This window comes from Haliaeetus leucocephalus, unplaced genomic scaffold (assembly GCF_000737465.1).
Source record: "Haliaeetus leucocephalus isolate CR32 unplaced genomic scaffold, Haliaeetus_leucocephalus-4.0 Scaffold1014, whole genome shotgun sequence".
Classification (NCBI taxonomy): domain Eukaryota; kingdom Metazoa; phylum Chordata; class Aves; order Accipitriformes; family Accipitridae; genus Haliaeetus; species Haliaeetus leucocephalus.
In genome coordinates, this window is record NW_010973450.1 from 3078968 (window position 1) to 3102919 (window position 23952).

Consider the following 23952-nt stretch of genomic DNA (forward strand, 5'->3'; position numbering starts at 1 on the left):
ATCTTTGGGGCTGTTCCCTCTTAATTAATTTATGCGTCGGGGACAGTTGCCTGGAACGGACGATTAAGATTGCTTGGGCGATTTGGAATGTTACTGAAAATAATTTTTAAAGTATAGCTGTGTTAGGTCATCGTAGCCCATGATCTTGCAAAAATGCCTCTCGTTCCACTTGGTAGTAAGCCATATATAGAAAATGAGAAGCCAGCAACGGTGATGTATTTCCAAGTTATTTCCACTGGTAGCCTTAAAAAAAGGGGGGGTGTGTGTGTTTCTATACATCTAACATTATAGATATGGTATTTTTTTAATCTTTAGATTGGACTATCCATCGGTTATTGTAATTATTAGATAATGAATGTGAGAATCTGCCACCTTTTTCCCGTCAAGAACGGCTGCACTCAACAATTACCTAGCTATAGCAGAGTGTGAGAAATGTGTCTAAAATTACTATAGAGCATGCTCAGTACATGTTTCCTTAACATTTGTTTTAAAGTTGATCAGTTTTATCTGTCAGCATAATCTCAGGCTCTATCACGTCATGCCAGCAAGCCGAGAGCTTGGAAGCAAATGAGAGTATTTCCCTGACAGGAGCAGTGCTTGACCTGGTATTGCTCCTGCTGCATGTCCCCTGCCGCCGCGGTACAACTGGAAGGTAAAAACTGACGGCAAATAAAGTCTGGAAGTGGTGGAGAACCTGTCCCGGGTGAGGCTGGAAGGTCTGCGGCTGCACCACCTCTGAGCAAAAGTGCCAGCTCAACTGTCAGACCTTACTTCTTCAACCTCATTTCTTTGGTTTAAGCATTTGAAATAGGAGGAGAAGGGGATTTTCCTGTCGAAGGCTGTGGTTAGCGTTTTCCCTTTGATTTGCCCTTTTTTCTGCCTGTGTTTGAAGTCAGAGTTCTGCGCTTAGTGGAGGATGACTGCCTGTATTTTGAATTCCCAGCGCTGCAAAAATAGCTGTCTCATGTTTTGGGGAGTGTAGTTTCTACCCCCTGACCATTATAAAAGCCCTGTTTTGGTGAAGCTCTGCTAGCTTGCAGTTTAGCATGTCACTGAGGAATGTGACCTTAGGGGAGAGAACAGCAGGGTGTGTGAGGACTGGACCTCCTACCTCCTCCGGAGTCACACAGCAAAACAGTGTTTTACAGTGTTTGTCCTGGACGCCCTGTGGTGCAGGCTTTTCATAAGAATACAGTAGCTTTAAGACTGTATTTTGCACAGTGTGGGCAAAGGACCTGAACTGATGATTTATTTTTCCATATTTTTTGTTATGTAGCAGATCAGGCATTGGTCTCCGATTCTGTTGTTCAAAATGTCATGTAATCAGGCTTCTCTGCCCATAAAGAATCAAAATCCTTATAATCAGATTTTTTTTTTCCATTAGGTAGTCAAGAACTGATCAAACTTTGATATGCTTTTACTTTAAATTGATCATCAAACCCTGAGAAATGTTCTTTATAGAAAATCAAATACATAAGCACTGATACGTAACTGTCGTGGTTTAACCCCAGCCAGCAACTAAGCACCACGCAGACGCTCACTCACTTCCCCCCACACCCAGTGGGATGGGGAAGAAATTCGGGAAAAGAAGTAAAACTCATGGGTTGAGATAAGAACGGTTTAATAAAACAGAAAAGAAGAAACTAATAACGATAACGATAACACTAATACAATGACAATAGTAATAATAAAAGGATTGGAATATACAAGTGATGCGCAATGCAATTGCTCACTGCCCGCTGACCAATACCCAGTTAGTCCCCGAGCGGAGATCCCCCCAGCCCATTCCCCCCCAGTTTATATACTGGGTGTATGGTCACGTGGTATGGAATACCCCTTTGGCCAGTTTGGGTCAGCTGTCCTGGCTGTGTCCCCTCCCAACTTCTTGTGCCTGTCCAGCCTTCTTGCTGGCTGGGCATCAGAAGTTGAAAAATCCTTGACTTAGTGTAAACACTACTTAGCAACAACTGAAAACGTTAGTGTGTTATCAACATTCTTCTCATACCAAACTCAAAAACATAGCACTGTACCAGTTACTAGGAAGACAGTTAACTCTATCCCAGCTGAAACCAGGACAATAACTTAGGTTATTTTCTTCCAGTATGTATGTTTCATACTGTTCACTGAAAGTCAGGTTGGTGTATATATATAAAGAGAGAAGAATTTCCTCTGCACTTGACAAACTTTTATTCTGTTTTACTTGCATGTGTTTAATCCTTGTGGAGAAAAAGTGAATCAACATAAAACTTCTGAGGTTCTGTGTTTTTATAAGCTAGGACATTGGTTGTGTTAGGAAGTTCTGAATAAAACTCACTTGTTCATCTGCAGTTATGTGAGGTACCTTTAACGAAAGATTGACCCCTGTTAGCCACCTAGTATTTCTGGAGTAACGCAGCTTTGAGAGGAATCAGTCTAAAAGTCTTCTATTTAGATAGCTATTTGTATAAAATTGCTTTAATACATTTTAAGTGACGTGCTAGGCATTGTCGTTCAAATGTGCTCCCAGTGCTTCCTTTAAAGGCTCATTAATTTAAAGTCAAACCATACACAGCAATACAAGGCAGGTGGGCTCTGGCAAATCAAATTCACCTAAATTCTAGCATGCTATGTTGGGCTTTGGATTTATTTATTTTTTAATATAAAACACTTACAAGCCCTGCGGTGATCTTTTTGAATATAAGTTAAATAGTAATTGTGCTGTGAAATTGAACCTTCCATCATCCTTGCTGTGTCTTTGTGGATACTTACAGTGCAGGGTAAATATTAGTACTGCAAACATTAGAAACCATTCGGAACTCCCACAGTAAGACATTGTAATTATTTTGGCTTAAAGCTATCTCATGTCTGTTCACAGTGTATGTACTTTTAAAGAAATATAGTGAAGGTAAGCACTACTAAGTGGAGGGTACAGGACTGAGATTCTGTTTTTAAATTTTGTTTTGGAAAGACATTGATTTGAATATCTAGTCCTGACACTATAGTAATGTCTTCAGCATGGACTCTGTGGGGGTTTGTAAGTACCTGCCCGTGTGGATTGGACTCCAGACCAAGATGCATGTCTCTAGCCGAAAAATGGCTTCGGTTCGTCTCCCTCTCTCGTGCTGATACTGCTGTTTGCGGTTTGTGTGGCAGGCCTCATGGAGCTGAGCGAATCTGTCGTGTTTTCGTGCGCTAGCAGATGGGAGTAGGGTTCTTCATGAAAATAATGCAGATGGGATCCCTTCTTCTTTGAAACTTAAATAGATGGAAGCAGCAGGAGGATTTTGTAGTGTCTTGTCTGTTTCAGTGGAAAATATTCAAAGAATTTACAAAACTGAAGATTTGAACCTCATCTGCTGCTCCCATTACATCAACTGTAAAGCTACTATGACAAAGTTGGTTCCAACGCCCCTTTATTAAATCGCTTGATTTAATAAGCACATATTAGAAAAGAAATGATTGCTGTATAGTGTTGCGTGTTGTGGGAGTTGCCATTTCTTTGGGCGGCTTAAGAGCTCAGTTGGCATGTCGAGATCGGATTGTGTTTGCATGTCTGCAGCTCTGACCTTGGTCGTAAGGAAGTTGATTTTTTCCTTCTCCCCCCATCACCTATTCAGTCAATGCAGAACAAGCAGCTGCTCAACCCTTAAATGAGGGATGAAATATTTGCTTGTACTTATCTTTGGTAAAAGGATTTGCTTTCTTGGCTGATTCGCTCCAGCTGATAAAAACAAGTAGCACTTCTTTTCTTTAAAATAAATTGCAAATTTTTGAAGCCTCTGAACATCACTTTGCTGAGCACTTTGTAGCCATTAGATTCTGTGCATGGTATTCCTTCCTTGAGATTTAATTGAGTGGAAGATGTTGTGCTGAGATCTCTGGGATCACAGTGCTTGACGTGTTTGCGGAGATCAGGTCTACGTAGGGGAAATTTCCAAGGCGAAAGCTATGAGGTTTCGATCCATGCCATGCCCAACAGCAGCTCAGTGTTCTGCTCCTACTCGTTTCTGGGGTACAGCAGTGATTCACGGTGTGCAGGATGCTGTCTGTAACAGCTGGACTAATAAGTCTTGGAGTTGTCTTCATTGTATTACAGCACACTTTGAACCGACACTTCAGACAAGATCAGAAAAAGATGATATTTGAATAATAGCATTCTGAATACTACTTTTTCACTTCTTTTTCAGCAAAAAACACACTTCAGGACTTGTGGTGCAGATTTTGAAGGTGACTGATGCACTTCTGCAAATTAGTTATTGCCCAGTTCCAGTTAGCGTCATGTATATGAGACCATTAAAATGGATTTTTTTGTTTCTCCTTGCATTTTCTGTCATAACAATGTGGTACGTGACTTTTTCTTCCAACACTGTCGTTGAGCGTACAAACCTCCTGTATTTCTATGAATATGAACCGGTTTACAAGCAACACTACTTCTTCACGCTGCGGGAGCGCTTGAAATGCAAAGACATAAATCCGTTTCTAGTCATCTTGGTGTCTTCAAGACCCAAGGATGTGAAGTCAAGGCAGGCCATCAGGATAACGTGGGGATCTCAAAACTTCTGGTGGGGACACCAAGTTCTAACCCTGTTCTTACTAGGTGAGGACACTCAAAGAGAAGACGATGCTGCAGCACTGTCGGTAGAAGATGAAAGCATCCTCTATGGTGACATAATTCGCCAAGATTTCATGGACACTTATGACAATCTCACCTTGAAAACGATCATGGCATTTAGGTGGGTCGCTGAGTTCTGTTCAAATGCTAGGTTCCTCATGAAGACTGATGCTGATGTCTTCATCAACACTGCTAACTTGGTAAAATTTCTTCTGAAGCTAAATTCCTCAGAAAATATTTTTACTGGTTATCCCCTTATAGATAACTTTGCCTACAGAGGCTTTTACAAAAAAACATACATCTCTTACGATGAATATCCATTCAAGTTGTATCCTCCATATTGCAGTGGGATGGGTTATATATTGGACGGAAAACTGGCTCTGAGGATTTATGAACTGATGAGTCATATTAAACCTATTAAATTTGAGGATGTTTACGTTGGAATTTGCTTAAATATACTTAAGGTGAACATCAGTATTCCAAAAGATAAACAACAATTCTTTCTTTATAAAATAAATTTCGATATCTGTAAGTATAGACATTTGATTGTAGTACATGGCATTACGTCAAGTGAAATAATCAGGTTTTGGCAGGATTTGTCATCAAACACGTCAGTTACTTGCCTTTGATTCTGTATTAATATATAAACTAAAACCTACTTGGTGTAAAAACATTTAAAGTCCAGGGCAACACAGACCAAAACCACAGCTGTAGAGACGACTTCGACTGAAGGAGAGCTGCACTGCCAGGGCAAAACTGCAATGGCAGCATTTCTCTGGGACATTCTAATATTCTTAAATAAAAATACTGGGAACTCACAAAGCACTTTTCCACGTCTGTATCCTACGTATGCAGGATACTTCGGAATGCACTGTCCTGTCTTCTTCTGACACTTCTCCACGTGGTCTGCTGTAACCACAGGATTTCTACCAGAATCTTCTGGAATGTATGAAATGTCACCGCGAATAAAGTTTATGCCAAGAAAGTAGCTCTGAAGATGCTTCCCAAATTCCTACCCGGATTTTTAGAACTGTTTTTGCAACCGCATCATCCTTTGCCACTCTCCAGTATTTGTTCTCTGCCCAGCATGAAACTTAGAACGACCTTCTTTCGATATATCACCTCTGTAATCCCTGTGAGAGCGTTACACCTTCTTATTTAAATACAGCACCTCTGTACTGGTTCTGAGAGTGTTACAAGCCTGTGGATCTTGGGGGGGTCTGCAGAAGCTGATGGGAAATTCTGAAAACAGGATGCACTTTGTGCGTGTATACATATCTACGTATAAAATAGAATTGGTGTCTTTGATAATGTTCACAGACTACTAGAGGGCTAGATGCAGCAGCGTTCATGTGCAGTTCAGTTACTAGACATCTCTGATACATCGGGATAATCAAAACCCACGTGTGTGCACACACACCTCTGGGTACTGATGCATCCCGAGAGTTCTGGAACCACACAGAGAAGATTAAATCGGATGCATTTATATTGTGACTTGGTTTCTAAAATAGTTCTCTTTCTTTAAATTTTAAAATGAACAAAGTAAGAAATTCTAAGATTCATGTTTCTTAAAGAAGACAAACTCTAGTATATCTGTAAAGATGGGTATTTAATCACTTTATTCATATCAGCAAGGCCAAGTTTTCAGTAGTTTACACTGCTAATAGACAACAATACAGAATTTGCAATTGCATTAACATAATTATTCTTGACACATCCACTACACAGTGAAGATACTATAGTTACATCCTGTACATCTAGAATGACAGAGCACTGCCACCTTGTTTGTACTACAGCTAAGATGTTATGACGTATTTACATTTGGCTGTCTTTCAGATAGTCTCTTAGAGACAAATTAGAAGAGGTGCAGAAACCTCTAGTACCAAGTTTGAGGTTTCACCAGGTTTTTTGTTACATTGTGATTATGGTCAGTATTGAATTTTGCTATCTTTTCAACAACTGCACATGTTTTTTTGATGGAATTATAGGACGTGTTATTTTCTCAAATATAAAAATGAGGTCTTGGGGACAATACTCTCTAGACAAGTATTTCAGATGTCAGTGTTCTAAGAATGTATGTTAAGAAGGTCAAAGTTTTTCAAAAATAGATTTTTTTTTGTTAAACTAAATAGCTAAAGATACAGTATTGCATAACTGAGGGAAGAACGCTATTGTATTTCTAGAAACAGAGGTAAAACTACAGCTGTTCCTATGGTTTTAGGATCTGTTATTTGATTGTTGTACTGTGGTCAGATCCTGAGAGCTCTGTGAGAAATGTTTAACTTGTTCTTTGATTGTTTATACATCTTAAAAAAAAAACCCTCCAATTTTTTTTTTATAAGCCTGCCATATTAAATGTTTAGAAATAAATTATTTGTCACAAGAACACTGATACTACAGCACGGTTTGTATTGCTTTTTCAAAAAAAATATAATTATGAAAGACTACGCAATCTTCAGAAACTGGATAGATAAAGCAGACAGTGCTCCTCTTGAGAGAGTAAGAAACGAGTATCACAGAGAAATGGCTGTGCAGGACTGCAATAAAAACAAAACTGTCACCAAGCAGGGTATTTTTTATATTTGTGCCCCAGAATGATAACACTGATAATAGATTACAAGGCTTTTGCTTTCACAAATGGAGGTTTATACACAGTGATCTGTTGATGCCGCCTGAAATTGTAACCTAAAGTGACATCAATTCTGCAAGAAATTTACATTGTAAAATACTTCTGCTCCTGTTGTGTTTTGTTTTGTTTTTTTTTTAAAAAAACCCTCATTTCCAAATCTGGTTTGTATTTGAGTCTGACCTTATTATTGCTTAAAAGACCATAAAAATTCATAACGAAGCTAATGTTTCTGCTTAAAGCAAGTATCAGGAAAGGTTCTAGTGTGAGCAGCCATGCAAGAGGTAAAAAAAAGCTTAAGACTGTCAACTAATATAAGCATGTAAGTCAGTGGTGGGCCCAAATTTTACTGCATCTGCCTACAATATTGTACTAAAACCGAAGTCTAAACCACAGGCTAAGATTTCTTCCAAATCCTAAGATTCTTTTTCTCGTGCAGGCAAGTGGTTCAGGAAGCTGTATTAAATCAGAATTCCAAGCACTTGTGATTTTGATATGAAAATTGTGGGGCCTTCTGACTTGAAAAGCCTAACAATAATCTGTTGGTCAAAGATGTTTGGGTGGATAGCAAAGGGGGTTTACAATGTGAAATTTCAAGCCTGTGTTGCCTGTATGTTATTTCAGAAGAGTTAAAAACATCAAAATGCTTACATGTTTTGTGTGCATTCTACAACAAACAAGTTCAAAATAAACCACGAAATAGTAAGTGCTGCAAGTGTAGGGGCATTATTCTTTGGGATCAGTTCAGCATTAACAAGACACAGATGGTTTGGAGTATTTTCCTAAGTTTTGTCTTATGTTTTCTAGTTACTACTAAAGCATTTCAGTGCAAGCTCATTGCAAGTAACTCACGACTGCCTGGATGCACAATAAATAATGTGGTTTTATCATATTCTTTCAAATTTAAACTAAAAACTGAAGGTCAACCAAACAATGTGACACTGAATTCCCGATACGTGTCCATCGGTTATGTTAGGTATGTTGAAGGAGTCTGGGAGGCAGAGCTTTGCTCCCTATTTTTTGAATTTCCATTCATCTCCATTTTTGTCCGAGTGCACCATTTTGTTCATTTATTAAGTACTTTACAGTTTGCTTAAGATAGAGGTGGTAGGGAAAGAGACATAAAGGTTTCTGCAGTCTCCGTTAAATTAAGCTTGTCGGGTTTTAATGCTGTTACTGTGTATTGCACATTAAGCTGTAAACCATATCCAAATGCAAGTACTCCATGTAGGAAGGAAAGAAAACGAAGCTGAAATGAAGCTAAGCAGATGGTTGGGTTTGGTGGTGGTTTTTTTTTCATGTGTAGTCGAGTCCACATTTTAAAGAAACCTAAAATTGTACAAGATACCTAAAATTGTAAAACAAAACGAAACGTGTCCCCCCCCCATTTATTTATGGGGTTTCTAAAAATCCTAAAGCCGCTTTCTTTCACAGGACTAAAGAAAATATAGCCTCTCTGAAATGCTGCAGTTACACGATTCTTAGCTAAAAGCAGTATCGACCTGCAACTCTCAAGAGGAAATACTACCTGTGGTGTAGATAGTTTGTCTCACCTGCCCTTATAGGACTTCGGGACTTTATTTTCCTCCTATAAAATAAGGACTCAAAAAGACAAAGTTTACCCCAAGTGACCTCTCTTGAGATGGTTTCTACATCTGAGCTCTGTTTACCTCCAGACAGTTGCTGCGCAGCACATGAATTTTCCCGGCCACGTTAATCCAAATGAGTTGGTTTTTTTTTACAGTGTGAGAGACGATGGTGTGAGGTGTCACGTCCCTCCCGACTGGGATGGGGCTCAGCCCGACGTCCTAGCCGCTCCTCTCAGTCATGCTTGGCCTGCGGTGGTCCTCCACCTAGGAGTAAAGTGCGGCCTCCCCTGAGCTTGCAATAAAGATAAAATCTTTAAAACGCTTCTGGCTCTGAGTGAAAAAATGTTACAGAGAAGCCTGAAGAGGCTCTTATCTATGGTAATACAGCCGTGTTGTACTAAATGGAAGCTGTCGTTAACCAAGATGGATCACTTAAACATTGAGGTTTTGTTATCTTGTGCGTTGTGTAGGATTTTTTGTTAATAAAGCTCCAACCTGCCCTTGCAGAGTTCTAAATGTGCGGTTCGTTTTCATAATGAGTCTGTCTCTGAGACCGCATTTCCTAATACACTGGCTAGAAGTGGTTTTACTGTCATTCACACAGGGCAGGTTTTAAAGTTGTTTTTCTAGACCCTGCTCCTGTTAACTTTGTAGTTAACGGTTACACGATTGTTACGGTTTGCCCTGTTAAAGGTAAATGCGTTTGGACTTCATAAAAATTGAGTTCATTTGTAAATCCAGGATTGCTAACCACCGCTTATGTTTTGTACCTAGCTTATGCACATAGGAATGATGTACCGAAGAGCAGCATAGAGATTCCGTACAAAACGGAACCAGCTCCAAAGAACTTCTTCCAAACAACTCATGTTTTTAACATAACTTAAGTTTTTCTCACCAGAAGGAGAAAATGTAAGAATCACGCGCGGACTCTGGCAGTTCTGGCGTGAGAGTCTCCTCTCATCAACAACAGCTGAAGCCAACGGAGCGCATCTGCAGGGGCACAGATAAATGCAGATAAAAGTGCTTTATTTCCCTATTGCTCAACTAATTCGGAGTTCTTCCTGAAGACTGAGCAGACCAGACATAGGAGCCGACCTGCTCATAAAAGCGGGTTTCAAAACTTTCCTCAAGAATTGCTTTTGATGTGAGCCTCTGTTGATGGTTGTAGACAGGCTTCAACTGCTTTGACTGCACGCATTTTGCTTAACAGAGCATCTGGACTATCATATATAACTAGAGACAACTGATACCTAGAACTCTGTTACCTACAGGAAAACTATATGTAAACCAGCTGCCTACCTAAGCCTTATGTAGTCAGCACTATATAAATAAAAGTGATTTAAACTTCCACTCAGTATTAACTTAATTAGATATGTCTTTTTAGGTATGAGTCCTCAGGTTTAGAAAGATAATTTATAAATATATGGACAACACTGAGGGGCAGCAGCTCTGGTCTATACAGTTGCCAAACCTCAGCAGAACATTCTAAATTTTAACCTTGCGATTTCGTACAGCCAGAGTTCAGGATGGAGGCCTAAAAACCTACTTAAGGAAATGAACAGTTGGTGAGGTTTTTTTCTTTAGTATAATCACTTACTAAATGTGTCTCTGCATAAAATAAGTATCAGATACATTAGCAATATATTAGCGTTATTTAAAGCAAGAATGTTATATATTCTGAGAGGCAGCTGAAGAACAAAACTCCCTTCTTTTCCAGATGCAGCGTTAGTGTTTATGTAGCAAACACTGTTAGTTCAAGCTGATGAACTGCTTTAGTACTAACTTCTGTATTGTAAAAACCTCGCAACTTTTTTTTTTCTTTCTTCATTTTACCTTATGTAAATGGTATAATACTGCAATAACGTTAGCAGTAGTTTTGGTACTGACCTTGTGTTCGCAAGTCAGTACACAATACATGACGTTAGACGGCATTTTTTTTATTTATCTAAACAGTCTATTCGGTAAAACAGGCTCATTCATTTCAAATTTTGCGTTTTCAGAAATTTTAGGACCGCGTTTAAAATGCACTCACCAACGTTGCGAAGACACGCGTGCGGGGGGCGAGCTGGCAGGGGACGCAGGGCAGGGTTGTGGCGTGCCAAACTTTGGCACGCGGTTTTAGCAGCGGAGCGTCTGGGTTTCGGCTGGGTCTGGGGATGCGCGCCTGCAGCCCGCGCTGCTTCGGGACTGCTGCAAAATTCAGCCTGAGAGAACGGCTCTGCGTTAACCTCACAGCCCAGTTCTGCCCGTGGGACAACGGGGACGTTAAATCACACGCGTTTTTTTCTCGTGGACTGAGAAAGCAGCTATTAACTTTAACCAGGAGCGGTTGGTTAGCGGGCTTAGGGCCAGGCCAGCCACTAGACGGAGCTGTGATCCCACCTAACCAGGCTGGCACCTGCGCCGGGGACCCCCGTTATTGTACCCGGAGCTACAGGGGGAGAAGGATACAGCCCTCTCGCTGGGCGAGTGAACAGCCTCTCTAAAACCCTGCTCGTATATAATCAGAACGATAAATTAAATGGCAGTCTACAGTCTGAATTAAAAGCTAAAGGGTTGTATCTTTAAAATGGACTACCTGAGTTAAACTGTTAGCTTGTAATACCTCTGGGAAAAGCCTAAATTCATTTAAGTACTGCATAAGATGACTAATTACACAGTACATTTTTTCTTCTTGGACCATACGAAAGATGCTCTTTGGCAGCAACTTAACATACCAGCTTTCTGCCATTAGAAGCCATCATTACTTGATGAACAGATGTCACCAGTGGAGCTACTCAGGCTTAAACAACAAAAAACTTCCACAAACACAGCTCCCAGATGTGTGCAAGCCACTTGAACCAAAAATGCATCTCCCTTCTTTTTTGGCAAGGTGCCCGGGCAGGAAAGCAGGACTGAGGATGGCGTGCTGGAAGCACTGCCTCTCCAGTGCTGTACCCCAGCGTACCTGCGGTCATTTCTGGCTGCAGCGTCTGGCAACCCTTTCCAGATGTAGGATATATCATTAAGGCAGTGGAGGATCAGACCCTAGATCGTTTAGGTTGCGTAAGCAATAGGTACCTTACTTAATCTTGTCATCCAACAGCTGTGTGGATCACGACAGAATTTGGCACAAATCAGTATGACTGGGAAGTTATGGGTGTCTAGAACTGGATTAAACACTTCTTAGAAGACAGAATTCTAACAGGGGGCATAGGTAGGCACTGCGCATGGATGTGGAAGACTGCACGAAGCCTGTCATCTCCATTAGTCCTTCATTTTTAAACCTAAAGTAGCTGTAACTAGTTTTTTAAAGTAATAAAACCAAAAGTCAACCACCTTACCAGAGATCATTGGCATGAATGTCTTTGGCCAAGAACAGGAGCTACTGCTACAAAGGTGGGAGTGTTGCAGGAACATTAAAGGTGCTAAAACAACCACTGTTGCAACTGCAGACACTCAGAGGTTGAAATAGGGCTGATTCGGTAACTGAACGCATGGGCCTGTGAGTGACAGAGTAAATGAATCCTGGAATAAATATCCAGACAAGCCTGCGAAACAGTTCTGTATTGCATTGCACTATGTGTTTTCCTAAATCCTGTGAGCGTGGCTCACTTCCAGAGCGAGCCACCCTCCCACTGCTTCCTCACGGCTACTTCGGGAGTCTGTGAACGCGTACGATTCCTGCCACCTCATCTTCCTGTCTATCTCAAGTGCTGAGCTGTGCTCAGGAGAAGGTCGGGCACCCCTCAGCAACGCTCGCTAACCTCGAGAACGTGAGCTGCAGGAGGCTTAGTGGCAGCCATGAGCTTTTCACTCAAGTGGCATTAGTCTATAATGGTTTTTTTGGAGCTGACCATTGTTCCAGTTCCAACTTCTCAAATGCCTGTGAAGGATTAGTAGTGATGTCTCTGCTATACAAGCGTCCCTCTGCTCTAGGGTTCTGTAGGCTGCTGGGTCTAATTCTTCTTTTCCCTGGGCAGCTGTTTTGACAAACATCCAAGCTGCGTCCTACAAAGAAAAGCCAGTACAACGGAAACATTGTCTGTGAAGGAGAAAGGAAAGGCAAATGCTACATGCACTGCGAGCTCTGCCTGCAGCAGTTTCGATACTGCTGCTGTAGCATTATGAGTACATGATTAAGCACTCCCATGAAAATATCACACCAGGTTTTCATTTCACAGCGTTCTGACCTCAAATACCTTTTAAAAATAAAATAACTGAAGCGCTCTGCAATTATTAACATTTCCTGTTAGCTGCTCAATTTAACTGCAAAGTTGCATTAAAAATTCACTGAATGCACTGTTCAAGAGATTTAAAAAGTCCGAAACCTTGCATCCTCCGGGGAAGGACCAGTGCAGGCTGGGTGCCTGCAGTTTCAGAGCATGCTGGACACTTTCATACTCCTGCTTTTCACTTGTCTGTTCCTCAGAGTCAAGGGGCTCTACCCAGAGTCTGGGATGAGAAGAGGCTGCTAAAGGATACGTACACAATTTGAATAGCACTGGTAGTAGCAACAGATCCAATTAAAAGTTGTGATTATCTCCAAACAAGCTAAAGGAGGGAAGTTTGTTGGGGAAGAGATAACCGAGGAACAAAAATGAAAAGACTAAGATGGGAATTCCTTCTTGAGCAGAAAGAAGAATTTTTGCTCTTTCATTTTCGTCTTCAGAGACACACGCCCGCTCAGCACAACCACAACACATCACAGTATGTTAGGGACCAGCAAGCCACTTGCCCAGAAAGGGCTATAGGTGGGTGATGAGAAACAGGTAACTTTTTAGCTAGGTAATATTGTATCTTTACCCAAGAAACAGACACAAAGTTAGTTAATGCATTATATCCATGATTTACCTCAGGACCCAAATACTGACAACCTCCCTCACCCTGAAGACAAGAGACCTCAGGGGATCATCCAGGACCACATTTTGTGGGGAGAGAATCCCAAGGATTGTTATAAGACACGATACGGGTAAGCAAGCCACCCAAAATACTAACCTCCAACTCAGGCCCTGGCTCTGTTCCTCTAACACGCATTGCCCTGTCGCTCTGCTTCTGCTGCCTCTCGTTCATGAAGCAGCCAACTAAGTTATCAGATGTAGAGCAAACTCAGACCGTCACTGTTTAAACTTACAGTAGTCACAGATCAGGATATACAATTAAATACTGAAAGTCAGTTCTAAACATATTTTTATCTAGATTTAACACAAGCTTTCATCTCTACAGTGCAATAACACTGCCTGCCATTTATACATTATACCAAAAAACGGTTCTAAAGTGGTCTTCCCCTGGATTAACACCACAAATTAATCTGCAGTGGTACAGGGAAGTCTTTAATAGGCTTGACTTCCATCTAGGTAGCTCTAAGGAATGCCCTGTCTTGATTAGTTTTCCCAACAGTCACTAATGGAATTAATTTTATCTTGCATTACTTTCTCTACACGCCTATGAAAAGTCCATGCCAAAAAACTAATGTAAGGGTGAGTCTTGGTGAATGACAGACTTTCTTCTATCACAACAGAGCTATTTTTTGATACAGGTGTCAGACCTCAAAGTAAGTTGAACATTAGTTGGTTTGAATACAACATGGCATAGAAGAAATGTTATTAGAGTAATGCACAGACTGAATAAACATGTGGCTTCAGGTAATTCAGTAACTATACCTAATCACATGCTTGGCAGGGATTCATTTAAGGGGCGGAGGAGGAGGTTAAACAAAGCGAGAGAGCCAGTTCTGTGGTAGCAGGCTAATAGTTGGCTCCTCTTCCTCCTTCATATCAATAACAGGCCAATAATCGAAACCTTTTCCTATACAACCTTATCACTGCAGATTAAAAAATAAAAGAGATGAGAAACACAAGAGCATCATTCTGAAGAGTCACACCTATGAGTGAAAAGCAGCATCATTCCTATCACTTGCTATTAAGCGGCAGCACTGCCCTGACCCTGCTGTGCATCTGAACGAACCTTTGACTATTAGAAATGAGAGGTAAGGGATCAAATGAAAAGTCTACAGAGGATTTGTAAAGAAAATTCTGAAATGGAAGATTACAGTTAGTTTCTAAGGAGCAGCAAGGTCACAGGAGACAGGTATATGTGAACAAACTTAATTCTTACAATCACTCAGAATGTATTTGTTGTATTGCTCCTTTTGTTAAGCAAAGAACAAAGACCAGAGGGATCTGTTCCTTTTGTGTAGAATCTTAACGGTATTTACTAGAGCTTTCTACTATGTTTAAAATGTAAGAGTTTGTTTTAAGTTCAGAGTGAGGCAGAGAACCACTGGTAATTACTGTTCTTCTGTTTTGCTGCTATTCCTGAACTTCACCACCATCACTGTTATATTATCAGGACATCCTCTGTAAAAGGACTGTAGAACTATACTCTTTGCACCGAAGTGTGGTTCATCCAAGCGTTCCTTGATGAATCGGACAGCTTCCTCGTTGCTGAAAGCATCCCACAGACCATCCGACGCCAAGATCATGAACTCTGGCTGCAGTTTGTCCAGGTCAAAGGTAAGAATATCGGGGTCAGGAATGACAACATTCAGGTTCTTCAGAGGGTAATCTCCCAACGAGCGGGACATGGCCAGGATCCCCTGAACACGCCAGGAGCCGTTAAAGCTGATAAAACCACCTGGAGAGAAACACCAACACTTAAAGCAGTTCTTTTTAAAGTTAAAGCATTTCTCTGGATTCCTGCCAGACCCACCCAAAAATGCATCCTGATGTGTCCTGAGGTATACAGATGTTACATGTCTCAAAAAGCAGGAGATGCCTTAAGTAAATCTCGGAGCGCTGCAGGGAAGAGCTGGATTGTGGCCGCTAGTGCTCTTGAAACAACTGAAGCAGAGAAGTCAGGAATGGCTCCGCTTTGAAACGAAGCAGCTTCATGCTCTCTACTCCCCCAGAGACACCGACAACTTCTTGAACACAGGTATTCCTGTACTACACAACTTACTGTTCAGAAAGCCTTAGGCAATGTTAAGACAAAAGTGCTGAAAGCAAATCTTTATATTCTTATGTTAGTAAACACCTCCTTTTTCTATGTAGTTCATGTTTTACCCCTTTCAGAAGACCTATGAAGGTAACAACACTGAAAACACCCTGCAGTAGGACTCACGTCTCACTTTAAGGGATAAAGCAAAGAAGCAAGTGCAAGAACATTTATAGGCTCTTCTATCAAACTTCCTTGAATGAGCTGTGTCAAAAAGAACCAAAAAACTGTTGTGAACAAACCGATCATGAAATTTTACTTCAAGTCAGAAAAAATGCAATGTGGGATCTGACTGATTGATTTTTACCAGGATTTACTGACACCAGGATTAAGGCTACTTCTAGTTGAAAATACATTATTTTATTTAGGGGTTGCTTATGGTGAGATATGTTTTGCACTGAAATCGATGACTCTGACACAGCCAGCACCTGGCTGCTACACAGTCTGATTGTGCCAGGGAGGGAACTATACGGTGTTCAAGGTCAAAGTGTAAAATTGAAGCACCTGCAATTCCTGTGCGTGCATCTGTGTGCCACTGTCTGCACTGTTTTCATAGCAATATTCCTGTCACCTTAACATGAATGAAAAGTCACTTGAGGACAAACAATTTGCAAATGTGGAACATTAAAATGTAGTGAACTGTTAAAATTAGGTGAACTGTTGTCTTTTATATCTGCAAGCTGTCTGCTTTGGTGTTCTTATAAATGTCTTTGTTCTTTGTAGTTATCAGAATGTTTTCAGCTCTGCACTTCAGCCCATGAGTTATTTGTCAGTCACCTAGTCACCTAAATCTTACAATAGCATTTCCATTCCTGGTTGGCTGATCTAATCTGTGAATTCCTTCTGCTTTCAGGTGAAACTACATTTCATTTAACGATTCATTGTTGTTTAAAGCTTGAAACTTGATTTGTGTTAAAGCCAGCAGAAACAAAACTTTTTAGCTGGTGTTTTCCTCAATACTTCTACGGAGTCTCCATTATGAAGATGTTTCCTTCCGTAGTCAAAAAAAGGAAGGACTGGTGAGCCTACTGCAACTCCTCTTTAGATATGCAGTCAAACCAACCTCGTCCAGCTGCTGCTGTAGGTTTTGAGGGCATCTCGGTTGAACGTTACCCAGCCACCTACTCACCAGCCCAGGGTTTTTTCATAAGCCGTTAGGACTATAGTAACTGGAGTGTAATCATGTGTACATATTGCAATGACAGGGGAAGCAAAATGCAATTAAGAAGAGGCAGTTTTAAGTAGATATTTTACACACAATTAGAGGACAGCAATGCCTGCACCCATTACTGTACTTACAGAGGAGATAGCTGATGCTGCTGTGGCATGCTTACTACAGTCTTTGCAGGTTGTGCTTATGCGTACAAAGTGACTTTTCGGTGCCGTTCTCACATGGCACCTGGAACTGCCTACAGCACAAGTGAACTCCTGTGGTTTGCTGAAGTGTCTGTTGGCACTTCTAATATTTTCTTTTATAAAGCCATCCATACAGAATACATAAAAACACTTAAGGAAAAGCAAACATTCTGCAGTGCTGGCTGCCACTGGAGAAGAAAAGGCATTAAAGAAATAGAAGCTTTTTGGCAACCGCACAAACATTTTGCATGTTAGCGAGAGCTGAGCTCAGAGGATTATGTTCAAGGTGAATGACTTAAATTTCCAGCGGTGACAGTCACCTTGTGGCTCTACAGCCGAGTGTTTCTTCACAAGCCAAAACCACAGTTGTTTCAAGGCCACTGTCTTACGCTGATACTATACACATCGCTCAAGATCCTGATCAGAAGGAGATTCCTTGTGTTTTCTGGGGAAACCAGCGTCCTTGTATCGCAGGACATACATTCCCCTATCCCACAGGAATGGGTCAGAGGGGTGGGACCCCGATCTCATTCAGCTGCGAGATAAGCAGCACCCCAGCACTCGTGAGCGTGCATCAGCCAGCCTCTTGTGAAAATAACAGTCAGCCTTGACCCAGACCCTGTGACCCGTGCTGTTAACTGCGCAGCCATGCTGTGGAGCAGGTATTTCCACAAGATGCGGCACCTCAGCTCGAAATGGAGGGACCTGACCTGTTCTCTTAGCTGCTGTCTTTCCTTTTGGCATTTGGCTGCAGGCTCGGGTACCAGTGATCTCTCGCTGCACTGCAGGAACTCCCACAAGAAACCTGAGCATTAGCTTCTGGGGCTTCAGCGCAATTGCTGCTCGAGTCACGTTGGACTGATAAATGGAAAATTTTTTTCAGGTTGTGGGTTGACTAAGACTTTGTACACAGTTGCTGGGAGTGGGAAAAGGAGAGGGACTAAATTCATTCCCCATCCACCGACCGCTGACAGCAACAAGCAGCAAGCCTACTAAACATCCACCATGGCAGCAAAAAATGACAGATTAGTTTAGACTTGTCATCCCAATGTTAACGCCCTGCTGAAATGCAGAGGGCAATTCACGCTTTTCTTAGAGCTGCTGTTTCAGGCACCTCAAATTGATCTATATCAGAATGAGGTTTGAAGGAAATTTTCTCAACCGTGGCTATATGGTTTTCACTTTCAAATGAAATCTAATCCTACTAACACAAATGTGCAGTCATTTTGTAACTACCTACAAGGCACTGGACAGCGCAGCTTGATGGTGCAATGTAAAGCTGGAAAACTGAAATGGAAGATAATGATTGTCACTTTCTTCAGTTCTACAAGACAAGAAAGTATCTAGAATGTGGAAAAAAGTCAGGTACTTTTGTCACAGTAGCAATGCAGGCTTGATAATTCAGTTTGGGCACTTTGCTTCAATTTTACACTTTCTGTATGCAACAAAGGGATGTTCCAAAATGTAAAAGTAGTATAAACTGGACTGTATGTTTTTAACAGCACTATGAGGCCCTATGAATTGTGATAATACAATGGGGCAATAGGTGACAGAGAAGAGAATTCATTAAGTCACTAGGCTAGATAGAGTATTTCTTGTTTAGCTGCAGATAGTTACAATGTTTACCTGTCCATTAAAGTAATTTCTTCCAAAGTTGGAAATTCCTGCAAAAATCCAGGTTAATTTTGCACGTTGTTGAGTTATAAAGACTCACTTCTATACAAATGAAAGAAATTATTTTCTTCTCCTAAGTGAAGGCCTTCTCTAAGTGAACAATTGCATAGAGGCCCTGGACTTGGCTAAGAGGGAAGCAATTTTACAGACAAATCTCCAAATTTTATTAAAATACATCCCCCAAGTATAGAGTTGAAGCAAAGTGAGACCAAGATTTTCCTCTTCCTTCTTCTTAGGATCTGTATACTTTTTCTTCCCCTTTAGGGAACGTACGTGACCTCAGCAGTCTGTCTAGCAGCAGGAAGGATCCCCACTGCTCTTATGCCTCCTCAGCGATAAAAGCAAACTGAGAGGAAAGTGCACATTGCACATGTACAAACATTTATGCTGGTGTGAGTGTATTGATAAACCGTACGTTTTAAAAATGTTTTATATTCAGGGAAAAACTTGTTATTTCCACTTTGCAGATGAAGACGTGGAGGCAGACAGACACTGCATCTCTGGAGGCAATGCTCATTGGTAGGTTTAACACAAACGAGAAGAACTTTTTTTCTTCGTCAAATAATTTGCTACTGCAGGCTGCTGTGGGACCCAAACCAGAAACGGGTTCAAAAGAGACTTTGACAAATTAATGGAGGATTGGCTATTAAACTTGATGATCCAAATGTAACTTCTAGCCCAGGAGGTCACTAAACTGACAAGTGATGAAAGCTAGAAAGATTTATTGCAGAAAGGTTGCTGTTTCTTATATTCTTTCCCTATATTCCTGCTACAATTTACACGTTTGTGCTCATTAGCAGTCACTATATGGGAACAAAAAATAGCTTTGATGAATTAGATTCATGCTCTGCTTATTTTAGGAATTAAACCTCACCCAGCCTCTCACATAAAGGCTCCTGATACGGTTTGGTGTGACGAAGCCTGTAACGCTGCTGCTCCTGTTTATTAATTTGCTCCCCGCAGAGATCACAGGGGAACTGGCTGGGACGATCAACTGGCTGTTGAAGATGAAGGCTGCTGCTCTTACTCGGACAGTGGCTCATTAAGGGGTAGGTCAATCTGCTTCCATTTCTCTGTCTGCACAATGACATCCCACTGAAAAGTGCTGTATTAATAATGGAAGATTTTATCTGCTGATGCCTCAGTCTAGTACTTTTCAGTCTCTCTCAGGGGAAAAGTCTATATTATTGACAGAGTAGAGAAGAAAAAAGTTGAACCTTCAATCCAAAGCAAAAACATTACCACTCACCAGCTCTTTTAATCCTCTTCCTCTCTTTCAGTTGGTAGGGCTTGTGATCGTGTGACAAGGGGATAGCATTCCCATCCTTGTCACACAAGACTCCTCGCGAATCACCAACGTTGGCCACTGTGAGTTCTTTATCTGACAACAGTGCAATCAAACAAGTTGTACCTGGAAAAATAGAAGGGAATGGGAAGCAAAACAAATACATGGGGATATGCGTGTGTGTGTGTAAAAACATGATTAGCAGGAAAATGTTCTCCCTATTAATAATGGCAGAGAGGGGTTGAAGTAGGAGGAGTGTATTGCAGTCTCTGTCTGATAGCTGTTTTTTCCTAATGGCCGAGGAAAGTAATAACAGAAAAATACAAATTAGTCTCAGAGCCCACTTGCAGTTCTGTGAACTGCAACTACTGCACTGGACCATGCATGGGTAAAACAGAGCACTCTCCCCTCATTCCCTCAAGAACTGAGGTTGTTTTTTTTTTATTTTTTTATTTAAAAGAGGAAAAGGCTTGACATTTTTAATTACTTTAACCTTTAAATACACAGAAAATGTAATTAGTCATTGACCACTGTATCCAACAGGCATAGTATTTGTTGGCTAAAGTGACAGGAAAATATTGGAAAAATTGGCTGTTTTTCAAGTGCAAACATTATGGGTTTTATTTTCCTCATTTAATTGATGCAGAGTGGAATGAATATTGAGCAAAGCAGATCCTGTTAAGACCATGCCTTTTCTATATTTTGCCCTTCGAACTAGTGCAAGCTGTACCCATAAAAACTCCAGCTATTACAAATATTCCTTGCACAGGCTTTTGACCAGATGTTTCAATTTCATTCATGCTTTAGAATCAAAAGATGGCAAGTAAGTTTTTAGATAGACACTAACAAACATTAAAAGGGAACATGCTTGGCACTCAGTTTAGATTGCCCAGTGCTGCTGAAGTTCTTACAAAAGCTACTCTGGTATCTTTCAACAGTAAAGAAAATTAAGTTAATGGCTGCTTTCTTTTCCTTTTAGGTAAACCAGAGAAGCACATGGTTGAGTTTTCACCTCTGTTACCAATTTACATCTGATTATTCATTTAAAAAAAAGGTGCATCCACAGCTGGGGTGCTCCGGAGGAAGCACTTGGGGCCAGCACGCCTGATGAAGGGCCCCAGTGATGAAACTCAACCAACAGCGGTGATATAAAGTAATGTGTCTCCGCTTGTACGTTATAATCGGACAAAGATGCAGTTTTAATGGAAATGCCGGCAACGGGGCATTCTACCACTGCCTACCATCAGCAGCATCCTGACCTCTGGTTTTGCTCCTGGGGAGCTATATTAGGGTTTAAGTCTATGTTCTGTGGTCTTAAAGCTAAATTCTCATAGCTGCTGCTTGTTGCGTTCCTGTCCAAACCCAGAATTAAAAACTATGTTTTGCTGTTCCCATGTCAGTGGTTGAATATCCCATAACTGGTATAAATAAAATAGCCAGTAATAAACAATTTGTGTTTAGATGCACTATGTTCTGAAGATTTATTTTTAACTTAATGCCCTGTCTTGCACAGCTCTAAACTTGAGCTATTTTTTTCACAAGACAGGCGCATATATATATATTATTTTTTGCAACTGACTGACACATTGCAGACCTAAATGGATATAGTTTCCCATTTGTTGCTAAAAACCCCTGCTAACCACACAACTTAACGGCTCACCTAACCACAGGACATGCAGAGGAACGCGTCTACCAGGATCACCCGAGGAACCCAGCAAAATGAGCTGCCTGCTCAAGAAACACCATCTCTGAAGGCTAAACAAGATTGCACCAAAGGGTGTGAAGAAGGTTGTGCTGAAAAGGGCACCTGCCGGCTGGATGTCTGCCCTGTTTGGATGCAGGTGTCCAGCCTTAGCACCCTGGTGAAGAGACCTGCTCTAACGCCAGAGGACCTCATAGTTAAAATACCAGTATCCAAAACACAAAGACAACAAAATAATAACGAGGGCGTAAACTACTGTAGTGGGGTGCAGCTGGTCATTTAAGCAGAACAAAATGGGATTTAGCATTTGAGGTCACCTCATTCTCTACCTGAACAAAAGCTATTAACTCTGCAAATGCATAAAGCTCTGCTTCAATAAGAAAATTATAATAACAAATGGCACTTGCCCTTGCTTTTGTTTATGAAACTTTCCTTAACAAACATTCAAGCAGCACTGTGCTGACAATCTGCAAGAGACTAGAGGGCTGGTACCTGCTGAAGCTGGTCTGACATTTTGTCTAAACTTCAGAGAAAAAAAGAACAGCTGCCTTTGCAGTTTGGGTCGAAAACAAAACCTGTGAAATGTAAAACAGGGGCAAAAGTGAAAGCCCTGTTGGACAGGAACACAGAGCCAAAAACAACTCCAGAATGATCCTGGAGTGCTGCAGGACAGAGACCCACAAGCTGCACATGAGGCTGCAAACCTCCGTGATCTACCACCCAACTGATGCTTCTTTCTGAAGATCAGAGCTCCAGCTTTACCTGTAGCTGCCATCTTGGCCTGACATTTGCATTTGTAAATTCATCGACTCTCCTGTGTGCAAGACCACCCTACTGCTCTGCAGATTGCCTTCCCCCCTTCCCGTGACACCAGCCCAGCGTGTATTTTTCCTACAGGCAGTTGTAAAAATCATGCATTTCCTAGTAAGGAAAATATTGCAAATAACATCCTACAGCCCAGGCGTTTGGAAAGTAAAATGCTTCACAAATAGAGTCATTATTACCACAATTTATATAAAAATGATAACTTTGAACATGGTCTTCTTGGTTATATGATCTGTGTGAATGAAAGAGAATGAGCATCTGAAACAGAGGATAACTTCCAAAGTGATTTAGGAAGGATCAGGTGTTTCACGGTCCCTGACTGATGGCTGGGCTATTGTTAAGTCCCTGACCTCACGCTACTGCCTGCCATTACATGAAAAAGCAAACTTATTTTACTTTGTTTTCTTTTCCATCTATTTTTATTTCAGTCATTTAACCTTGTGTAGAGTTAGAAAACATCGTGCTCTTGTCAGCCGCCTCAGATTTAATGCAATTGCACAACGGAAAATTCCCAACATAAAGGGTCCAAAATTGAGAACACATGTTATATTGGTCCCTTGATGCAGCTGCCTGAATAATACCCTGCTGAGCAGTTTACAAAGAAAATCACCAGAAAATTTAAAACCTGTACTATACTGGCTGTAGAGATAGGGTTTTTTTTGTTTGTTGGGGTTTTTTTTTAAGCCAGGTAAGATTATTGGTGTTGTATTTTAGTATCAGACAAGGCACCTTGTAAAAGTCAAGGCTGCACCAGCTCTACCGGTTTTTAGATAACCACTTTATCGAAAGAAGGAAAAGTCACCAGAGCGCAAACAAGACCTTTAAAAGGCATTAGGGAGCCCAGGCATGATCCAGCTCACCCTGCAGCCACTGGAGATCTGCAGCATCAAAAAATCCTGCTGATGCCTGGCTCCAAATCCCCGCTGGTGGGGCAGCTCAGGATGAGGACCAGAGCTCTTGGGCTCCAGATGGCCCAAGTGGGTTGAAATTCCTCCAGTGCCCTCATTTCATCCTAATCCATTAGCAAAAGTGCAGTTAATCTCACCAGGTGCTCACCACGTCACTTCTTTTCTCCCTCTTTGCGAAGTTCTCCAAGTCTGTCATGCCCCACAGCTTTCAAGCCATCAGCACATGTAACCTCTTCCCCTTCTCTTCCCCCTCATCGCTCTCGTTGACCCTGAACTTTTGCCAATCCCTCGTTCATAAGAAATCACACCTCCACCCTGTCCCTACCTCAGGCTCTTAAATGGCAGAAGTCCCTGGCCAAAGCTCTTCCTCCTGAACAACTGTCCCTCCCACACATGCCTTCTCACTGCTTTTCCCAGTCTT

At 41.3% G+C, this 23952-nt stretch overlaps 2 protein-coding genes across 2 annotated transcripts in view; one reads left to right on the forward strand and one right to left on the reverse strand.

Annotated features, from left to right (window-relative positions):
- The first annotated feature begins 4215 nt into the window (after nucleotides 1–4215).
- Nucleotides 4216–5220, forward strand: B3GALNT1 (beta-1,3-N-acetylgalactosaminyltransferase 1 (globoside blood group)). The gene has a single exon (XM_010584977.1). The coding sequence runs from the start codon at nucleotides 4258–4260 to the stop codon at nucleotides 5218–5220; it is 963 nt and encodes a 320-aa protein (XP_010583279.1). The 5' UTR covers nucleotides 4216–4257.
- Nucleotides 5221–15074: 9854 nt separating this feature from the next.
- Nucleotides 15075–23952, reverse strand: part of PPM1L (protein phosphatase, Mg2+/Mn2+ dependent, 1L) — a 98331-nt gene continuing 89453 nt past the window's right edge. The window contains exons 3-4 of the mRNA XM_010584978.1: nucleotides 20061–20222; nucleotides 15075–15421 (exon numbers count right to left, since the gene is read on the reverse strand). Of these exons, the coding sequence (XP_010583280.1) occupies nucleotides 15075–15421; nucleotides 20061–20222 (509 nt within the window). The remainder of the gene's footprint in view (nucleotides 15422–20060; nucleotides 20223–23952) is intronic.